This window comes from Panthera uncia, assembly GCF_023721935.1.
Source record: "Panthera uncia isolate 11264 chromosome E2 unlocalized genomic scaffold, Puncia_PCG_1.0 HiC_scaffold_20, whole genome shotgun sequence".
NCBI lineage: Eukaryota > Metazoa > Chordata > Mammalia > Carnivora > Felidae > Panthera > Panthera uncia.
The window spans coordinates 22,468,632-22,483,465 of record NW_026057589.1 but is presented as its reverse complement, the minus strand read 5'-3'; the positions used below and the strand labels follow the sequence as shown (position 1 = coordinate 22,483,465).

The 14,834-nt window shown below is 67.1% G+C and overlaps 1 protein-coding gene across 3 annotated transcripts in view; it reads right to left on the bottom strand.

Annotated features, from left to right (window-relative positions):
• Window positions 1–14,834, bottom strand: part of GSE1 (Gse1 coiled-coil protein) — a 386,813-nt gene that overhangs the window by 19,381 nt on the left and 352,598 nt on the right. For all 3 annotated transcript variants that reach the window (XM_049622707.1, XM_049622709.1, XM_049622708.1), the window contains exons 3-4: window positions 11,752–11,970; window positions 413–612 (exon numbers count right to left, since the gene is read on the bottom strand). In XM_049622707.1, coding sequence (XP_049478664.1) covers window positions 413–612; window positions 11,752–11,970 — 419 coding nt within the window. The remainder of the gene's footprint in view (window positions 1–412; window positions 613–11,751; window positions 11,971–14,834) is intronic.

The window sequence follows — 14,834 nt, the reverse complement described above, 5'->3', positions numbered from 1 at the left end:
TGGAGACGGGGCCTCGGAGGAGGTAACTAAAGGTGAGGTCATTCGGGCGGGCCCCGATCCCCCAGGACCCGTGTCGCCAGAGAAAGCAGACCGGGCCCCGCATGAGAAGACGGCGTCTACAGGCCAGAGAGAGAGGCCTCGGGAGGAAGCCCGTGCCGGGGTCTCAGACCCCCAGCCTCGGGGGACACGAAGAATAAACCTGTCGTGGGCGCCCCTGGAGGGGTGCTCGGTGCTGGCGGCCTGACTGAAGCCCGGGGATCCTCTTCCAACACCCGGCCCTCCGGGCGGGTGTCCCGTCGTCCTGCCCCGCACGGGGGTCGGGCTCACGAGAGCGACGCAGGGCGCGCGGCCGCGATCCCGAGACGGGCCCCCCCTTCCCGGCAGCTGTGCCCCCGGCCGCCCCCCGGCTCACCTGTCGGTTCTCACTCCTCCAGACGCCATTGACGGTCTTGGTCGGGGCGATGGTCACCACGGGGGGTGTGCTGGGCACACTGTGGCCCCCAGGGGGGACGATGACGGGGCCCATGGGCACGCGCTTGGGCGTGCTGGCGGGAGAGCTGTGGTTGGTGGCCGGTGAGGACACGGGGGACGACTCGCTGCTCAGCGAAGACCCTGCGGGAGAAGGACGCGGGAGGCTGAGCGGGGGGCCACGGCCACGGAGGGCTCCGGCCGTCCCCAGCCCCACGCAGCCTGCGGACAGGCAGGGAACCTGCTTCCCCGGCCACCTCGGGCCGCGCCGCGCTCCCTCTCTGGCTTCGCGGCCCAGCGCCCCTCACCCAAGCCCCAGCCCGAGGCCAGGGTGGGCAGGAAGGGCCGCCCCCTCGGACGCTGACGGAGACACGGGCCCCGACACGAGAGACGTGTCCCATCGCAGCTCGGGGCCACGAGCCCACGTCCCACATCACACAGGCAGGATGTGCGCCGTCGGGGGGCTGCCCCTGGCTGGGTGGGACCCGGTCAACACAGCAGCCGGACCGGACCCCCCCCCCCCCACGAGGCCAGAGCCAGAACGCCCCCCTCCCCCCCCAGCTCATAACAGGCCCCGAGCCCTCTGCTTGCTGCAGGAAAAGGCAGGGCACGCAGGATGCCCGAGCGGCCAGCAAAGCACCGGTCACAGGGCTGGATGGGCCGGGCACGAGGCAGGGACACAGAGAGGCGGCCGAGGGACGGTTACTTTTTCGTTTCTCAAATATCAACTGCAGCCTATTCTCAAATTTTAAAAACGGAGACCTAATTTGCCATTTAAAGCGTAGAGGCTGGTGGCTTCTAGCACATTCACTGGGTTGTGCGATCATCGCTGCTACCTGACTCCAGATCGCTTCTGTCCCCCAAAAGGAATGCTGTACCCCAACACCACACCCAGCGGAGGTCCCCCCGGAGGTGGGATGGGGTGGGCAGAGTCAGGAAGCGGGGGACCCGGGGTTTCTAGAGGGCATGGGGGGTGGGGTGGGCAGGGCCCGGGGGGAAAGCATTCCGGGGTCCCCAGGGAGAAAGCTCGGGTGCAAGGCCAAGCTGGCCGGCTGCTCCCCCGGGAGGGGCGGCCAGGACGGGGAGTGTATGAGCTGGGCAGTAACTGTGTTCAAGTGCGTCCTGCTCCCGGGTCCCCGCCTCCAGCAGGCACCAGCCTTGACCTCCCTGTGACTCAGGCACGTCCCGGCCCTGGGGCCTCCAGCAGTGTCGGGGGGGTGGGTCCCCGAGATCCCCACCCGGGCTCAACAAAGTCTGTCGCACAAACACACACACCCTGCATCCCGAGGAGGAGGGAGACCCCCGTCACGCGCCCACACGACGCCGGTGGTCCCCACCCCCATCACAGACGGCCGACACGGACCCGGGGCAGACCCCACAGCATCTGAAAGCACAAACCGCAGCTGGGGCTGCCTGGGACGCCCTCGCGCCGGGCGGGCAAGGGGCACACGCTCGCCTGTGGCCACGGGGGTGGGATGCGGGGACCCAGGCGGCCACGTGCTCCACCAGCCGGGACGCGGACAATCACGCGCGGCCCGGGGACGCCCCGTCTTGCTCGCGGACTCAAAGGGCAAACGCTGACCCTTCTGAAGGGCTCAGATGGCCCATTCTGTCCGCAAGCGCCCCACGCGGGTCAGGGGAGAGAGGGAGCAGCGTCAGCAGAGACAACCCCTTGCGGAAGGAGAATCCCGTCTGTTCGCAGGCGTCCTCCTGGATTTCGCTCCAAACGTGCCTCGTTCCCGGGGCCGAGGGACCCTCGTCTCCACACCGTCTCAAGCGGCCACGCTCACGTTACCAAATGGAACCTTTGTGTTGAGGGGGAGGCAGGGCAGCCTCCGGCCGCGGGCGCAGACAGCCGCGCGGCTGCCAGGGCGGCACCGTGGGGCCATCTCTCCTCTCTGCCCCAGAGGCCCTGGGAACGTGGCCCCGCGTGGCCTCAGCAGCATAACCAGGAAGCAGAGCGGCCGGACATCAAGGCCCCAGCGACATCAAGACAGAGCCCTGCCCTAAGCAAGGTGCTTCCATCCAGGACTCCTCAACGTGACTCCCTAGGCTTGTGCACAGCATGGGCAACTGTACAAAGCAGCCCCACGGGGAGACACCCAGCCCCAACCCCACAGGCCAAGCCCCAGAGCGGCCCGGCAGCTCGTTCTGCTAGCAATATCGGTAACAACACCGAGGCCGGGAGCCCCGCGCTCCCAGATCCCACCTGTCAGGGCCTGGCCACGTGGGCAGGAAGGAGCTGCCCGAGGGGCGCTGGCCCTGAACTGCGACCCCAAGTCCCCCCCCCGCCCCCGATAAAGCAGCAACCACAGCCCACACCCCAAGAATGCTGCAACACCCAGTCGGCCAGGCCAGGCCCAGCTAGCTGGGTCGGATGTCATGACCGCCGGGGGAGAGCCAATATCACACGCTGGCCACCCTCCCTTCCCAGTGGGGACAGCTTCTGGGGTTTTAGGACAAGCTACTGTCTGGTCAAGTTGGTGACCCCCCCCCACCCCCTGCTACGAAGCCGGTTTCAGGACCGCCGAGGGGGCAGGTGGGGTGTCACAGGCTAATCCGGCCAGCCCTGTGAGCGGAGCTCCCGGCTGGAAAGTGACCCCCCTGAGGTTCCGGAATGGCTCTCGTGGACCCTCACCCAGGTTCGTGCAACTGTGGGAAACTGGGCACATCTCTCTCAGGCCGCCAGCTCTCTCCCTGGCCTGGCACTCCCCCCTCTTCAGGGGTACGCACCCAGCAAAGCACCCGCCCCCCAGCCCTCCACGGGGACCTCCTCCGACGCCCGCCTGCACGTGGCCACGAGGACACAGAGTTGCTATCAGGTCGAGTGCCCGGGGCGGGGGGGGGGAGGGAGGACAGGAAGCAGCCACAACCCTCAGCCACGCGACAGCAGGGGCTTTTTCCTGACCTGTGGGGTCACTCCCGATACCTGTCCTGCTGGATACTCAGTCTGTGCACTTTTCTGTAGGTTATTTACATATTTAACTTTCGTTTATTTTTTAAAGTTCATTTATTTATTTAGAGACAGAAGAGTATGCAAGAGCAGGGGGCAGGCAGAGAGGGAGGGAGGGAGGGAGGGGGGCGGGGGGGAGAGAGAGAGAGAGAGAGAAAGGGAGGGAGGGAGGGAGAGAAAGAGAGAGACAGAATCCCGAGCAGGCTCTGCACCCAATGCAGGACTCGATCTCACAGACTGGGAGATCAGGACCGGAGCGGAAATCACGAGTCAGATGCTCTGACCGACTGAGCCCCCCAGGCGCCCCTGGCGTCGTAATGGTTTTACTGACCTAATTCCCGCAGCACAGAAAGCGTCCCCCAACCCCATCTCAAGGGCACAATTCCTCAGTCCTCGGTGTATTCATAGCTGTGCAGCCATCACCCCAAACAGGAACCCTGTACCCTTTAGACCCCGGCCCCCAATCCGTCTGGTCTCCAAGGACGTCCCTACTCGGGACGGTTCCCACAAACAGAATCACATGGTGTGGAACCTTCCGCGTTGGCCTTTCACTCAGCCGGCGGTTTTTTCCAGTTTGTCCACACTGCAGCCGTGAGTCAGGGCTCCGTTCCTTCCTCCGGCTGACTCCTGCTTTACCCTATGCGGAAACCCCTTTCATCTGCGTGTGCCCACCTCTGGGCTCTGTGAGGCTGCTGTGTCTCCTGCTCTCGCAGCTCATCTCCCGCCCAGCTCGTGGGGGCAGAGAGGGTGGACGTTTGTGCTCTGGACCCAAAACAGGAAGGAAAACACACACACACACACACACACACACACACACACACACACACGCCAGGAGGGCCTGCGGTCACGGCAGGGGCCGCCAAGAGCCTGGAGGAAAAGCTGGGGTCAAAGGCAGATGGGGCTCTGGTGGGGGGGCCTCGCACCCCGCCCTGCAAGCGCCAGGCTCTGGGCCGCAGGTCGCAGGGGCCCTCCTCCCTCAGACCACCCTCCTGGCCTCCGAGCCCCCCCTCTGGAGGGGCCCCGCCATTAGCTCGCCTCCCTGGATTAACCTCATTCCTAATCACCAAGGGGGGAGGGGCGGGGGAGCTCGGGGGCGCAGGTGCACTTGGACCGGGAGGCCACCGACAATTAGCAGCCTAATCCCCTGGGGGGAGGGGGGAGGGGGGAGGGCGGCGGGCGTCCGTCGCCGGCCGGAACAGGCGATCGATCCCTGACCACGCACCCACAATTAGCGAGCGGCCGCCCCGACCCCGCTTCGCGCTGCGGCGGGAGGCCGTGACCGCCCTAATTAACTGGAGGCGCGCGGCGGGAGCCGGTCCACGGGCGCGTGCGGCTGGGGGATGACGGGAGGCGGCGCTCGCCGTCACCTCGGCCGCCCGACTTGGAGGATGAGCTCCGAGGCCGCGGGGCACGTGTAATTAACAGCTGAGACCCCAGACAGGGGGGGGGGGGGGGGGGGGAGGCCTGGCAACGAAACCACGGCGTCACGACGGCCGCCGGCTCTCCCAGACGCGCGCTGAGCCCGCCACGAACGCGCCCACCACCCGCTGGACGTCCAGGACCACCGCCCGCCCCGACTGCAGGGCACGGAGGGCAAGGCGGGCTCCCGGCGACAGGGGCGAGACGAGAGGCTGGTCTCCTGAAAAAGAGGGCCGCTGGGACGTCCTCCGTCCCGGTAGTCGGGCCACCCGAGCTCGGCGGGGTTGCGCCCAGGTTCAACCAGTACAGGCGCTGACCCGGGACCCGCGGCCACGACAACCGGGGGGGGGGGTGGGGGGGGGGGGGCACAGGCATCGAGGGCCCTGTGTGTCCCTGGCTCGCCAGGGCCCTCCTCTCGCTCCCGGAGTCTGTTCTGTCCCAGGTCAACCCCGGGTGGTCCCCAGGCAGACCGCAGGGCATGTGACCGGAGCTCTGGGGCTGCCCTCTGCCCTCCCCGTACTCGGCCACCACTGTTTCCAACCAGGACTCGGGGACCCAGGCCTGGCGGGCGCGCACCATTTGGGTCCAGAAAGGAGACTGGCCATCAGTACGCCCCCCTTGCTTGCAAGGCCAAGGGGCCGTGGGAAGCCTCCCAGCCGGCGGGGTGTCAGGTGGACGGAACCCGGACGGTCCCAGAGTCCGTCTCCCCAGAACGTGCCCGACAGAACAGAACGGTGGCCCCGCGCCCTTTGCAATCGAAGTGTGTAGGTTCCAGGGGCCAAACACCACGGGGAGCACCTGGAGGCAGGGACGGCCGGCAGAGCTGCCCCTGCCCAGCCGGGGTCAACGGCTCCCACGACCGGTGGGTTTGGGGAGAGGTGCCCCGAGAGAGTCACGGGGCAGCCGTATCCCTGCTTCCGGGCCCGGGGCTCTCCCCACCCGCACCTCCACAGTGCAGGACACTGTCCCGCCACACGGCCACCGGCATGTTCCTGGGCCCTATCTACCATCACGGGATGGTCAGGGAAACCCAGAGCAGCAAAGGCCGGGTGTGGGTCTTTCTCATGAAACGCGTTTCCGGGGGCTCATTATTTGCCAGTGGGCAGGCAAGGGCGGCGGGCTCCTCCGTTTGCCGACAACGCTGTCGGGGTAGGGCACACGGAGGGCAGGGGGCTCCGGAGAGATGGCCGGTGACCAGGGAGGTCAGTGTTGTAGCACCACAGCCGGGGGAGGCCCGCTGCACCACTGGCCACCCCCCTCCCTGGCCTCACCCTCCTCCAGCCCCGACCTCCCTTGCCCACCTGCCTCCAGAATCCCCAGGGCCCTGCAGACAGAAGTCTCCCTGCACGGCGAGCTGACACCTGTGCCCGGAGACAGATGGGGCGGCAGATCCCGCGGGGAAACGCCACCCCGGGGAGCCTTGCCAACGCACGGCTGACACACACGTGGCCAGCGTGTTCGGCGGGATCTTCTCTTTGCCGATCTGTTCTGCCGTTTTCTTTGAAACAGGATTTCAGGTGTCAGAGGAAGCCCCGCCCTCACTCTAGGGGGCCACTGGCGGGCGGGGCAGAGTCCCGCCTCCGGCCTCAACGAGGGCCCTGGGGCTCGGGGACAGGACCTCGGTGGGTTCCAGCAGCCCAAGGCCTGCCGGTAACCAGACCCGCCTGCAGAGCCAGAGACGAGATGCGGCAGACAGCCAAGGAATGGGGTGGAAGGAAGCTTCTGGACAGCGGCACCCGCGTTTGGGGCCCTGGACCTGAAGAGTTAGAAACTCAAGTCTGTTGCCCGCCACCTGTGCTCCCGGCAGACGCCAGCTCGGTCACCCGACGGAGCCCAGGGCGGCCACCGAGCCCATCCCGCTCCCTCTGCCTCACCGGGGCCCCCGAAGCCGCCCGAGGAGACCCCGCCCGGCACAGCCGGGTCCTGGGGCCGCAGCACGGGCTGCCCACAGAAACCTGGCCTCGACAGGGGCGTGGGTGTGGGGCAGCCGGAAGGTGGGAAGGGTGGGCCGGGCACGCAGGGACAAGCAGCGAGTCCGAGTGAGGCCCGGCCCGATGCGTTCCCGGGGCGGGGGGCACACAGCCCCAGGTGACTTGCGCTTCGCCAAGCGGCGGAGAATGCGTCGTGGAGCCCGCCTGCTGCAGCGTGGACGCGAGCAGATTGCCACTCAGCTTGTCAGAGCCGCGGCCTCTGCTTCCTCGTGCTCAGGGACAGCAGGGACTGGGGCTCCCGGGCTCGCCCTCTGCAGGGGGGCAGAGGGGAAGGGTCAGGGCCTCTGGGAGCACCCCCACCCCCACCCGGAAGCAAGGCGGCTCCTAGGGCAGGCGAGCAGGTGTCAGACTCTAGGGGGAGTTTCCTGACTGACGGGCACGGACTCACGCCCTCACACAGTCACTCAACAAGCATCTCTGGGCGCACAGGGCCACTGGGGAGCCTGAGAAGCCCTGTGAGGCAGGCCCAAAAGAAGGTTGGGACACTCTGGGGGTTAGAGGTCCTGACCCGCCCCAGGTCGGTGGGGTCTTGGGATTCCTAGGTTGGGGCTCATTCAAGGCTCAAACTTGGGCTTCAGATGCCCGTGGAGGAGGGGGGACCGTCTCTGTCCAGAAGAGGCCCTGGTGAGGGGACAGGCAGGGAGGAGGCGGCCAGGCCAAGGCAGGCCTAGTAGCTTCCAGACGACACAGTGGGTCGAGTGACCCGGGAAGACGTCCTTTTTGCCACCAGAGGATCAGGAGAAGGACCCACGTGACGCCTCAGCTCAGTGGGGCCGCGCTCTGGCCGGTCTCGGAGAGAGGGTCCCACGGGCACAGCTGCGACCAACTGGGGTCAGACCCAAAGAGGAGCCAGCGTGGGCTCGGTCACTCCCTGTGCTGGGCGCCCCTTTGTCCCAAAGAGTAAAGACGAGGGACTGGGAGAGACAGCAGCCACCCTGAGCGCCCCGACAAAGCATGTGACACGGGGGCAGATGGGCAGGTGCCGTGGCAACTGACCCTCAGAGGGGAGGGGCGGGGTCACTCCCAGAGTCCGGTCCAATTCAGCGACCGGGGGCGGGGCCAGAGGAGGCGATGGCAGGGGAGGAGTGGTGGGGGTGGGGTGGTCAGGGGTAGGGGATGATGGCCATGGTGGTCCCCACTTGGCACACAGTTGCTATGCTGGCCGCTGGTATGTTCTCCCTGAATCAAAATCTAGGAGGATGACACCTGAGAAAACACAGGCTCAGAGAGGTAAAGTGAGGTGCCCAGGTCACCCAGCAAGGACATGAGCCAGAGGGTCAGGCGGGTCCAGGCCCTGGGCCACGCCCACAGCCCCTTCAGGAGCAGCGGGCATCTCTGTCCTATGCGGCCCCCCCGGGGCGGCCTGGCTGCAGGAAAGGCGGCATCGTGAGCCCTGGGACAGATGAAACACCCCTCCGAGGGGCTGATTTCTCTCTTCTGTCCCCTCTCAGGGTACAGCCAGCCACACAGCACTCGGAACACTTCCTCTGAATTGAACGTTTGAACTGCACCCTCGGGACACGACGTGAGAAAAGACATTAGCCCAAGAAACGAAGGGGCGAGCTTGGGCCAAGGCTCGAAATAAGGGGACGCTTCACGGCGAGGGAGGGGGGGCGGGACAGAGGGCCAAAGGGGAGCGGGAGACGCGCCAGGCTGCGTGTGGCTGGCACCGTGGGCCTGGCGGCTGGGGTGGGGACGCTGGAACCACACGTTCCTGGGCACGGCGGGGGATACCTGCAGAGACAGGAGCCCCGGGGAGAGGGGCTGGAGGCCGTGATGTCCACGGACCCCAGTCCGCGGCTTCCAAATCCCCCTCTGCTGCTCTGGACGAGGGACCAGCCCAGCCCAGCCCAGCCCTGCCCACAGCCACGCGGACGGAGAACAGAGGCCAGAGCAGGCCGAGAACACAGCGGGCGACCGGCCAGTGCACGGCCCACACTAACACACGCCGCCGCCTCGATGAAGGGGGGGGACGGCCTCGCACGCCCAGTGACAGGTGGATGGTGCCGGCCAGCCACAAGGTCGTTCAGCCGTGAAAAGGAACGAGGTCCTGGCACGCCGCGCGGGGATGGCCCTGGCACATCAGGCGGAGCGCGGGAAGCCGGTCGCTGGCGCTGTGCGCCCCCCACCCCGGCCAGGGGAGGGGGCAGGGCCCGCTGCCGGGTTAAGTGCTGCTTTAGGGGCAGCAGTGTGGCCTGGGATTAGCACCCAAGGCTGCGTGACTCCGAATGCACTAAAAACCAGGGGAGGGGACTCTCACGCCACCGAACGAGTTACAGCTTGGAAATCTAAGAAAGTCCTGACCCTTCCCCGACCACCAAGCCCCCAGCGGCTCTCTGGTTCCAGAGGGAAAGGTAGGGCCAGCTGGCTCTCCCCTTGCGTCCCCACTGCACCCAGGCTTCTGGAAGCCGACAGTCCACACGACCCGCGGCCCCCGCCTCAGGCACAGACTGCCGAGTGCCCCCTGCACCTATGAGGTGGGCCTAGGAGCGAGGGAGCTTCCCCCCGGGCTTGCAGCCCTCACTCCGGCTCTCCAAGCCCACCTCGACAGGCCTACGCAGCAGCCGCAGCAGCATGGGGGACAGGGCGCGTGCTCGCCAGCTGGGTGCCCGGGGCTCCTGACTTGACCTCCCCGAGCCTCAGCTTTGCCATCTGCACGACGGGCAACTCTGGGCTGTGAGCCGCTTCTGCCGATGGAGACGTCACGGCTGGGGTGACTCAGTGAGACCCGGGGCGTGGCCCAGGGATGCTCACGAGTGACAGCACCTCCTCGTTTGTCAAACCGTGGTCTGACTGGGGGGATCAGGTAAAGAACCGAAAACCGAGCTCCCTGCCAGGGCTTTGCTCACGGCCGCCAGGAAGCCTGCCGTGCTCAGGATACAGCGTGATGAGGGCCCGGCGCCCACGCGGTGGGACCCAGGCGCGGGGCATCCCGGGGTTCAAACACCGCTCCACGGTCCACGGATGCTGAGCCTCCCAAACCCGAGCCCTCACATCTGAGCGACGCGGGTAGCTCCGGTCAGCCGGCGGCAGAGGCCAAGCTCCCACGACAGCGTGCACCGTGGCCAGCGTGGCCGCTGCCCGTCGTCCCTCACCCGGCCCTTCGCCGCAGTCACTCTTCCCAGGGCGGCGAACGTGCGGTGGGGAGCGGCGCCCTGTCACCGGGCCCGGCCTCTCCAGCAGCACACTTTGCTCCCGGCCAGCGGGCCCCGGGAGGCTCTTACGGGTTGACTGCCCGCTGGCCCGTGCTCCAGCCAGACGCCGGGGCCAGTCTGGGGCAGCGGAAAGGGGACAAGGGCCATCGAGGCAGGCTCCTGCCTTGTGCCCATGGCCCTCCCGTGAGCCCCCGTCTGCAGACCTCTCCCCTGCAGCCTCCACGAGGAGGAAATGTGCCGCTCCGTGGCCACGACCTCTGCAGACGGGAGGTGTCACCCCAGGACGGGCCCCGTGGGCCGGGAGGGACGCCCGGGGGCGAGCCAGCCCCAGTGGAACCAGCATGCATGCTCCCGTGACCCTTGTGAACGCCGAGGACGGAGACGGCCAGGCCAGGGGGGTGGCGGGCAAATTCTGCCACGAGGGCTTCACCATTGAGGGGACCAGCAAGCCTCAACCCGCCCGGTCCCCGCTGTGCGCGCGCCTCCCTGGCCACCGTGCAGGGAGCCGGCTGCCGTCGGCAGACATCTGTTCTCCAGCTGCGTGGCAGGAACAGCAGGGACGTGCCGACACCAGCGGCCACGCTGGGCCCAGGTGGACGGAGCGGCCCACAGCGGGCGGACGCGAAACCAGGCCCCAGCGGCTGCTCTTCCCGGGCCAGCGCCCACCCTGTCAGTCCTAAGCTCATCCCCTCACGCTTCCTCCTCCGCCCAACGACCGGAAGGAGGCGAGATCCCGAACCCAGGAGACCCCCGGCCCGTCCCGGTCGGGGCAGACGTCCCGTCCGCCGAGCCGCAGGCCCGGGAGCCTGTGAAAACAGACACGCTTCCTTCCCATACCCGCGTTCCTCCGCCGAGGGCCCTGGACACCGAGCCCTGGATCTTTTGGGCAAGGCACCCAGCAGACAGAGACACTCGGGTCCCTGCTTTTGTCTGCCCAGAGGTCAGCCCCACCTCCGAGCGGCAAGTCCACAGGCTGTGGGAGAGGCCTGCTCAGGAGTCCCCGCGGCCCCCGCTACAGACTGCCTCCGACCCGACTCGTCCAGCCAGCAGCCCCTGACCAGGACTAACACGGACAACTGGATGACCATCCCCAGAAGCGCCCGAAGCCAGAGGCACAGAGAGCCTCACGGTATGAAGATCAAAGCTCAGAGAGGGTCAGCGTTTCCCCAAAGCCACACAGCCTGTCACCACCCAAGCGACACCAGGAGCCGGGGCTCCAAACCTCCGGGGAGCACCCGCCCATCCACAATCCTTGCCTCGGCGCGTTAAGCGGTAACGGTCCGGGTCGAGGGAGCCGTCCCAGAGACCCCACCCCCCCTCCCACCCCGACCCCGAGACCCAGCGGGTTTCCAGAGACGCGCTCCCTGCCGGGCCTGGTGTGGGCAGCAGAGCCCGAAGCCACCGCGTCGCCTGGGAACCGCGGGCTCCCAGGGAGGGGGCCCGGCACACCCACCCTCCCCACCGCGGGCCACCCCCGCGGCGCCTCCTGGAGCCCAGGCCGGACCGAGGCGGCGGCGGCGGCGGCGGGGGGAACGGGAAGCAGAAGCACAGCCCAGGCGGCCACGTGGGGGGGGGGGGGGGGGGCGGGGGGGGGCGCCCCCCCCCCCCCGCCCCCGCCGGTGGAACGAAGCAGCGGGAGAGACACCTGAGCAGCCGCGAGGGCGTGAGCGCCCTGCCTCCAGACCCCCAAGGACGCGGCTCTCCCGCCCCGGCCGCCGCACCCGCTCCCCCGAGGCCTGGCGGGAGAAGGGGCTGCGCCTCTTACCTCTGGGCTCCTCCGCCTGTTTGGCGAGCTTGCGCAGCGCGGCGGCAAAGCTGGAGGACGGCGCGACCTGGGCCGACAGCGCACTGCCGGTGGTGGGACTGCTGCTGGGCACCAGGGCGCCATTGAGCGGCGAGGGGGTGAGGGGGTTGACGGTGGCGGTGGTCCTGGTCGCGGTGGAAAGCATCCCTAGTGAAGGGGACTTGGGCTCATGGCTCATGCCTGAAACAGGAAAAGAAGAACCAGGTCACCCAGAGAGTAGGAGGGCCCAGCACCAGAGCGGGGGAGAGGGGTGCGCGGGGTCCAGGGGGTCCGGGGCCAGCAAGCAGCGTGCAGGGAGGCGGGGGCAGGAGCAGACCCGGGCGGCCGCGGCGGGACAGGCAAAGCGGGCCAGAGCCGGCGCGGCAGAGAGAGCAGGGCTCACGGCACCCCCGAACCCCAGATCCGTCATCAGAGCCTCAAGCGTCCCCGGGACCCCAGTGACAGCAAGATCCCACAGCCCGGAACATCCACCCGCGTCACCCAAGATGGGCGCGAGGGACAGTAAGACACGGCCGCATCCTCGCGACGGAAAGGACCCAGCGGGAAGGGAGAGGGCCGCGCTGACAGTAAGGAAGCCAGCGCCACGGCTACTCCTAAGGTTTCTGCCAGCCACACGCGCACCCTGCCCCCCACCCCAACGACGCTGGCGAGCCTGGCTCTGCTCCCGCCCCCGTGTTAGAGAACACGCGGGCAGGCAGCGCAGACCCGGGATCCGACCCCAGGCGGGATCCCGGTGGGTGTCCACCCGCACAGGTGCCTCGCGGAACAGCCCCATCGGCAGTCGCGGGACACGTGGGGGAGGGGACCCGGCCGCCCCGCGGACCCTGCCTGGAGGCTGAAAACTGTGGCTCTAAACCATCATGGCTGGGAAACCCCGCTTCCCGCTGGGGACCGGGCTCAGGCCTCACCGTCCAAGGAGCTGAGGAGCCAGTGCCCGCCAGGGTGATACCCGACGCCACGGGGGAGGACACGGCCACCTTCCCACGGGCCGCCAGCCTTTCAAGTCCCGTCTACGTGTCAACGAGGAGGCTGAACTGCCTCCCGAGCGGCCGATCAATAAAGGCCCAGCTCCGTATCAGGCGGCGAGCAAGCAGCACCATAAATAAGTTTTCCATTAACGTTCCCTGCCCTCTCGGGGCACCTGCCCAGCCGGGCCCCGCTCCCGCCCCCCCCCTCGCCGTAGGTGCACTCCAGGGGTGTAAATCAAGGCCCATGGCCTCCCAGCTGGCAGGGGCCACAGGTCGTGAGCAGAAGGAAGCAAATTGACTTCCAACCCCCCAGACGGACACCTGGGAGGGGCAGGCTCCAGGAACGCCCAGGGTCATCCGGGGAGGGTCCTCGGGAGCCACCGCTCTCCTGCGAGCGAGCGGGCTGGCGCAGAAAAGACAATACTGAGGCAGGTGTGAGCTTGGGGGAACACCGTGCTCTCGGGTGAAGGCTTGTGCGTGGGAACGAAGGACCCCCACGGCCAGGCTGGGGGCAGGTCACGTGGGTGGCTGGTCAGCGGTGCTCTGAGGCAACAGTTCCACTGAGCGGCCGAGGCAGCGCGGACCCCAGGCTGACCCACGCGTCCTCCTCTTTCTGGAACGGAGGCGGGTGGGCGGACCCCAGCAGAGAAACCCGACCCTCCAGCGGGGGTGTGCCGTCCCTTCTCCCCCATAGCCTGATCGCCAGAAACATGCGGGCGTCGGACACGGGTCGTTCTCAGTGAACCCAGCAGCCGGCCAGCCCCTCCTCCAGTAGGCAGCGTGGCGGGGGAGGCGTGGCCATGGTCCTGGAGTAAGGAAGTGGGGGCCCGAAGGTCAAGTCTTGCATTCACTTGGCTGCCAGATACCAAGTCACTGCCTCTCTGGGCCTGTCTCCTTGTCTACAAAACGGAGAAAAGACAGAATCTACCTCGTGGGGTTCACCTTGAGAGGCCTCAAGGAATTAATTTACATGAAGGGGTTTCAGAGTGTGCCTGGCACGCCAGGGGCCATTTAACATACAGTCCATCAGCCTGCAGAGAGGGCAGAACCACGGGTCCAGATGAGCAAGGGGGCTGGCCAAGGCCACACACGTCGGTCTCCGCAAAGCAGGACACAAGGTTCTGGCTTTGTGGACCAGAAGCCCCTGTCACTGTCCCCTCCCCGGGCTGGGGACTGCACACCCTAGTATGCATGCCTTGGGCAGAGAGCCACTTCCGCGTTCCTGAGTGGGTGGACGCTGATGCAGGCGGTACCTAAGCCCTCCTCCGGGCCCCGTGCAGCACCCACAACCGGCGGGCTGATGGGAGCTCTGGGGAGCGTATCCACCAGTCGGAGGTGCTACGCGGTAAAACGGAGCCTGTGTGGGGGATGAGGCCCGGGATAAAGTGCACCAGTCCTGGCGAAGCACGCACGGAAAGCTGTCCCTACAAAGGGCTGCCGGGGAGACGATGTGTGCGAGGAGGGACCGCAGGGGACATCGCTTATACCTGGCTGAGTCACCTCCTGGGACGCCTCCCAATGGGCCTGGGAGAGGCCAGCAGACCCACCACCTACCGCCCACACCGCACCCGCCCCACAGACCTCAGAGCATCCTGGGAGCCGTTCACAGCCTGATCCCGGTCATACAGATGGTTCAAGGCCACACAGTCAAGCAGCACGCCCAGGATTCGAACCCTGTCTCCTGGGCCCGCACAGCAGCTGCCCAGTCCAAGGCCTGACCGTGACACCCGTTCTGGAGGGATAAACAGGCAGGCACATGCACGCACATACACACGGCTAAAATACTTTTCGCCAAAGTAGCTTAAAAATACGTCCACCTAATCCCTTCAAGAGGCGGAGACTAATTCCCTTCTCCCAAATGCGGGCCAGACTTACAGACTTAATTCTAATGAACGGAGTTTGGTGGAAGACACAGTCTGTCCCTTTCAAGAACAGGCCACCAGAGGCGCCGTGGCCTTGTGCCACCCACCCGCCCTCTTGAATCAGTTGAGGGCACTCAAGCAGGCTGCAGAGACTCCCGTGTTTCAGGGAAAAGGATGCTTCCGGACAAAAGCCGCGGCTCCTCCCCCAGCCTGG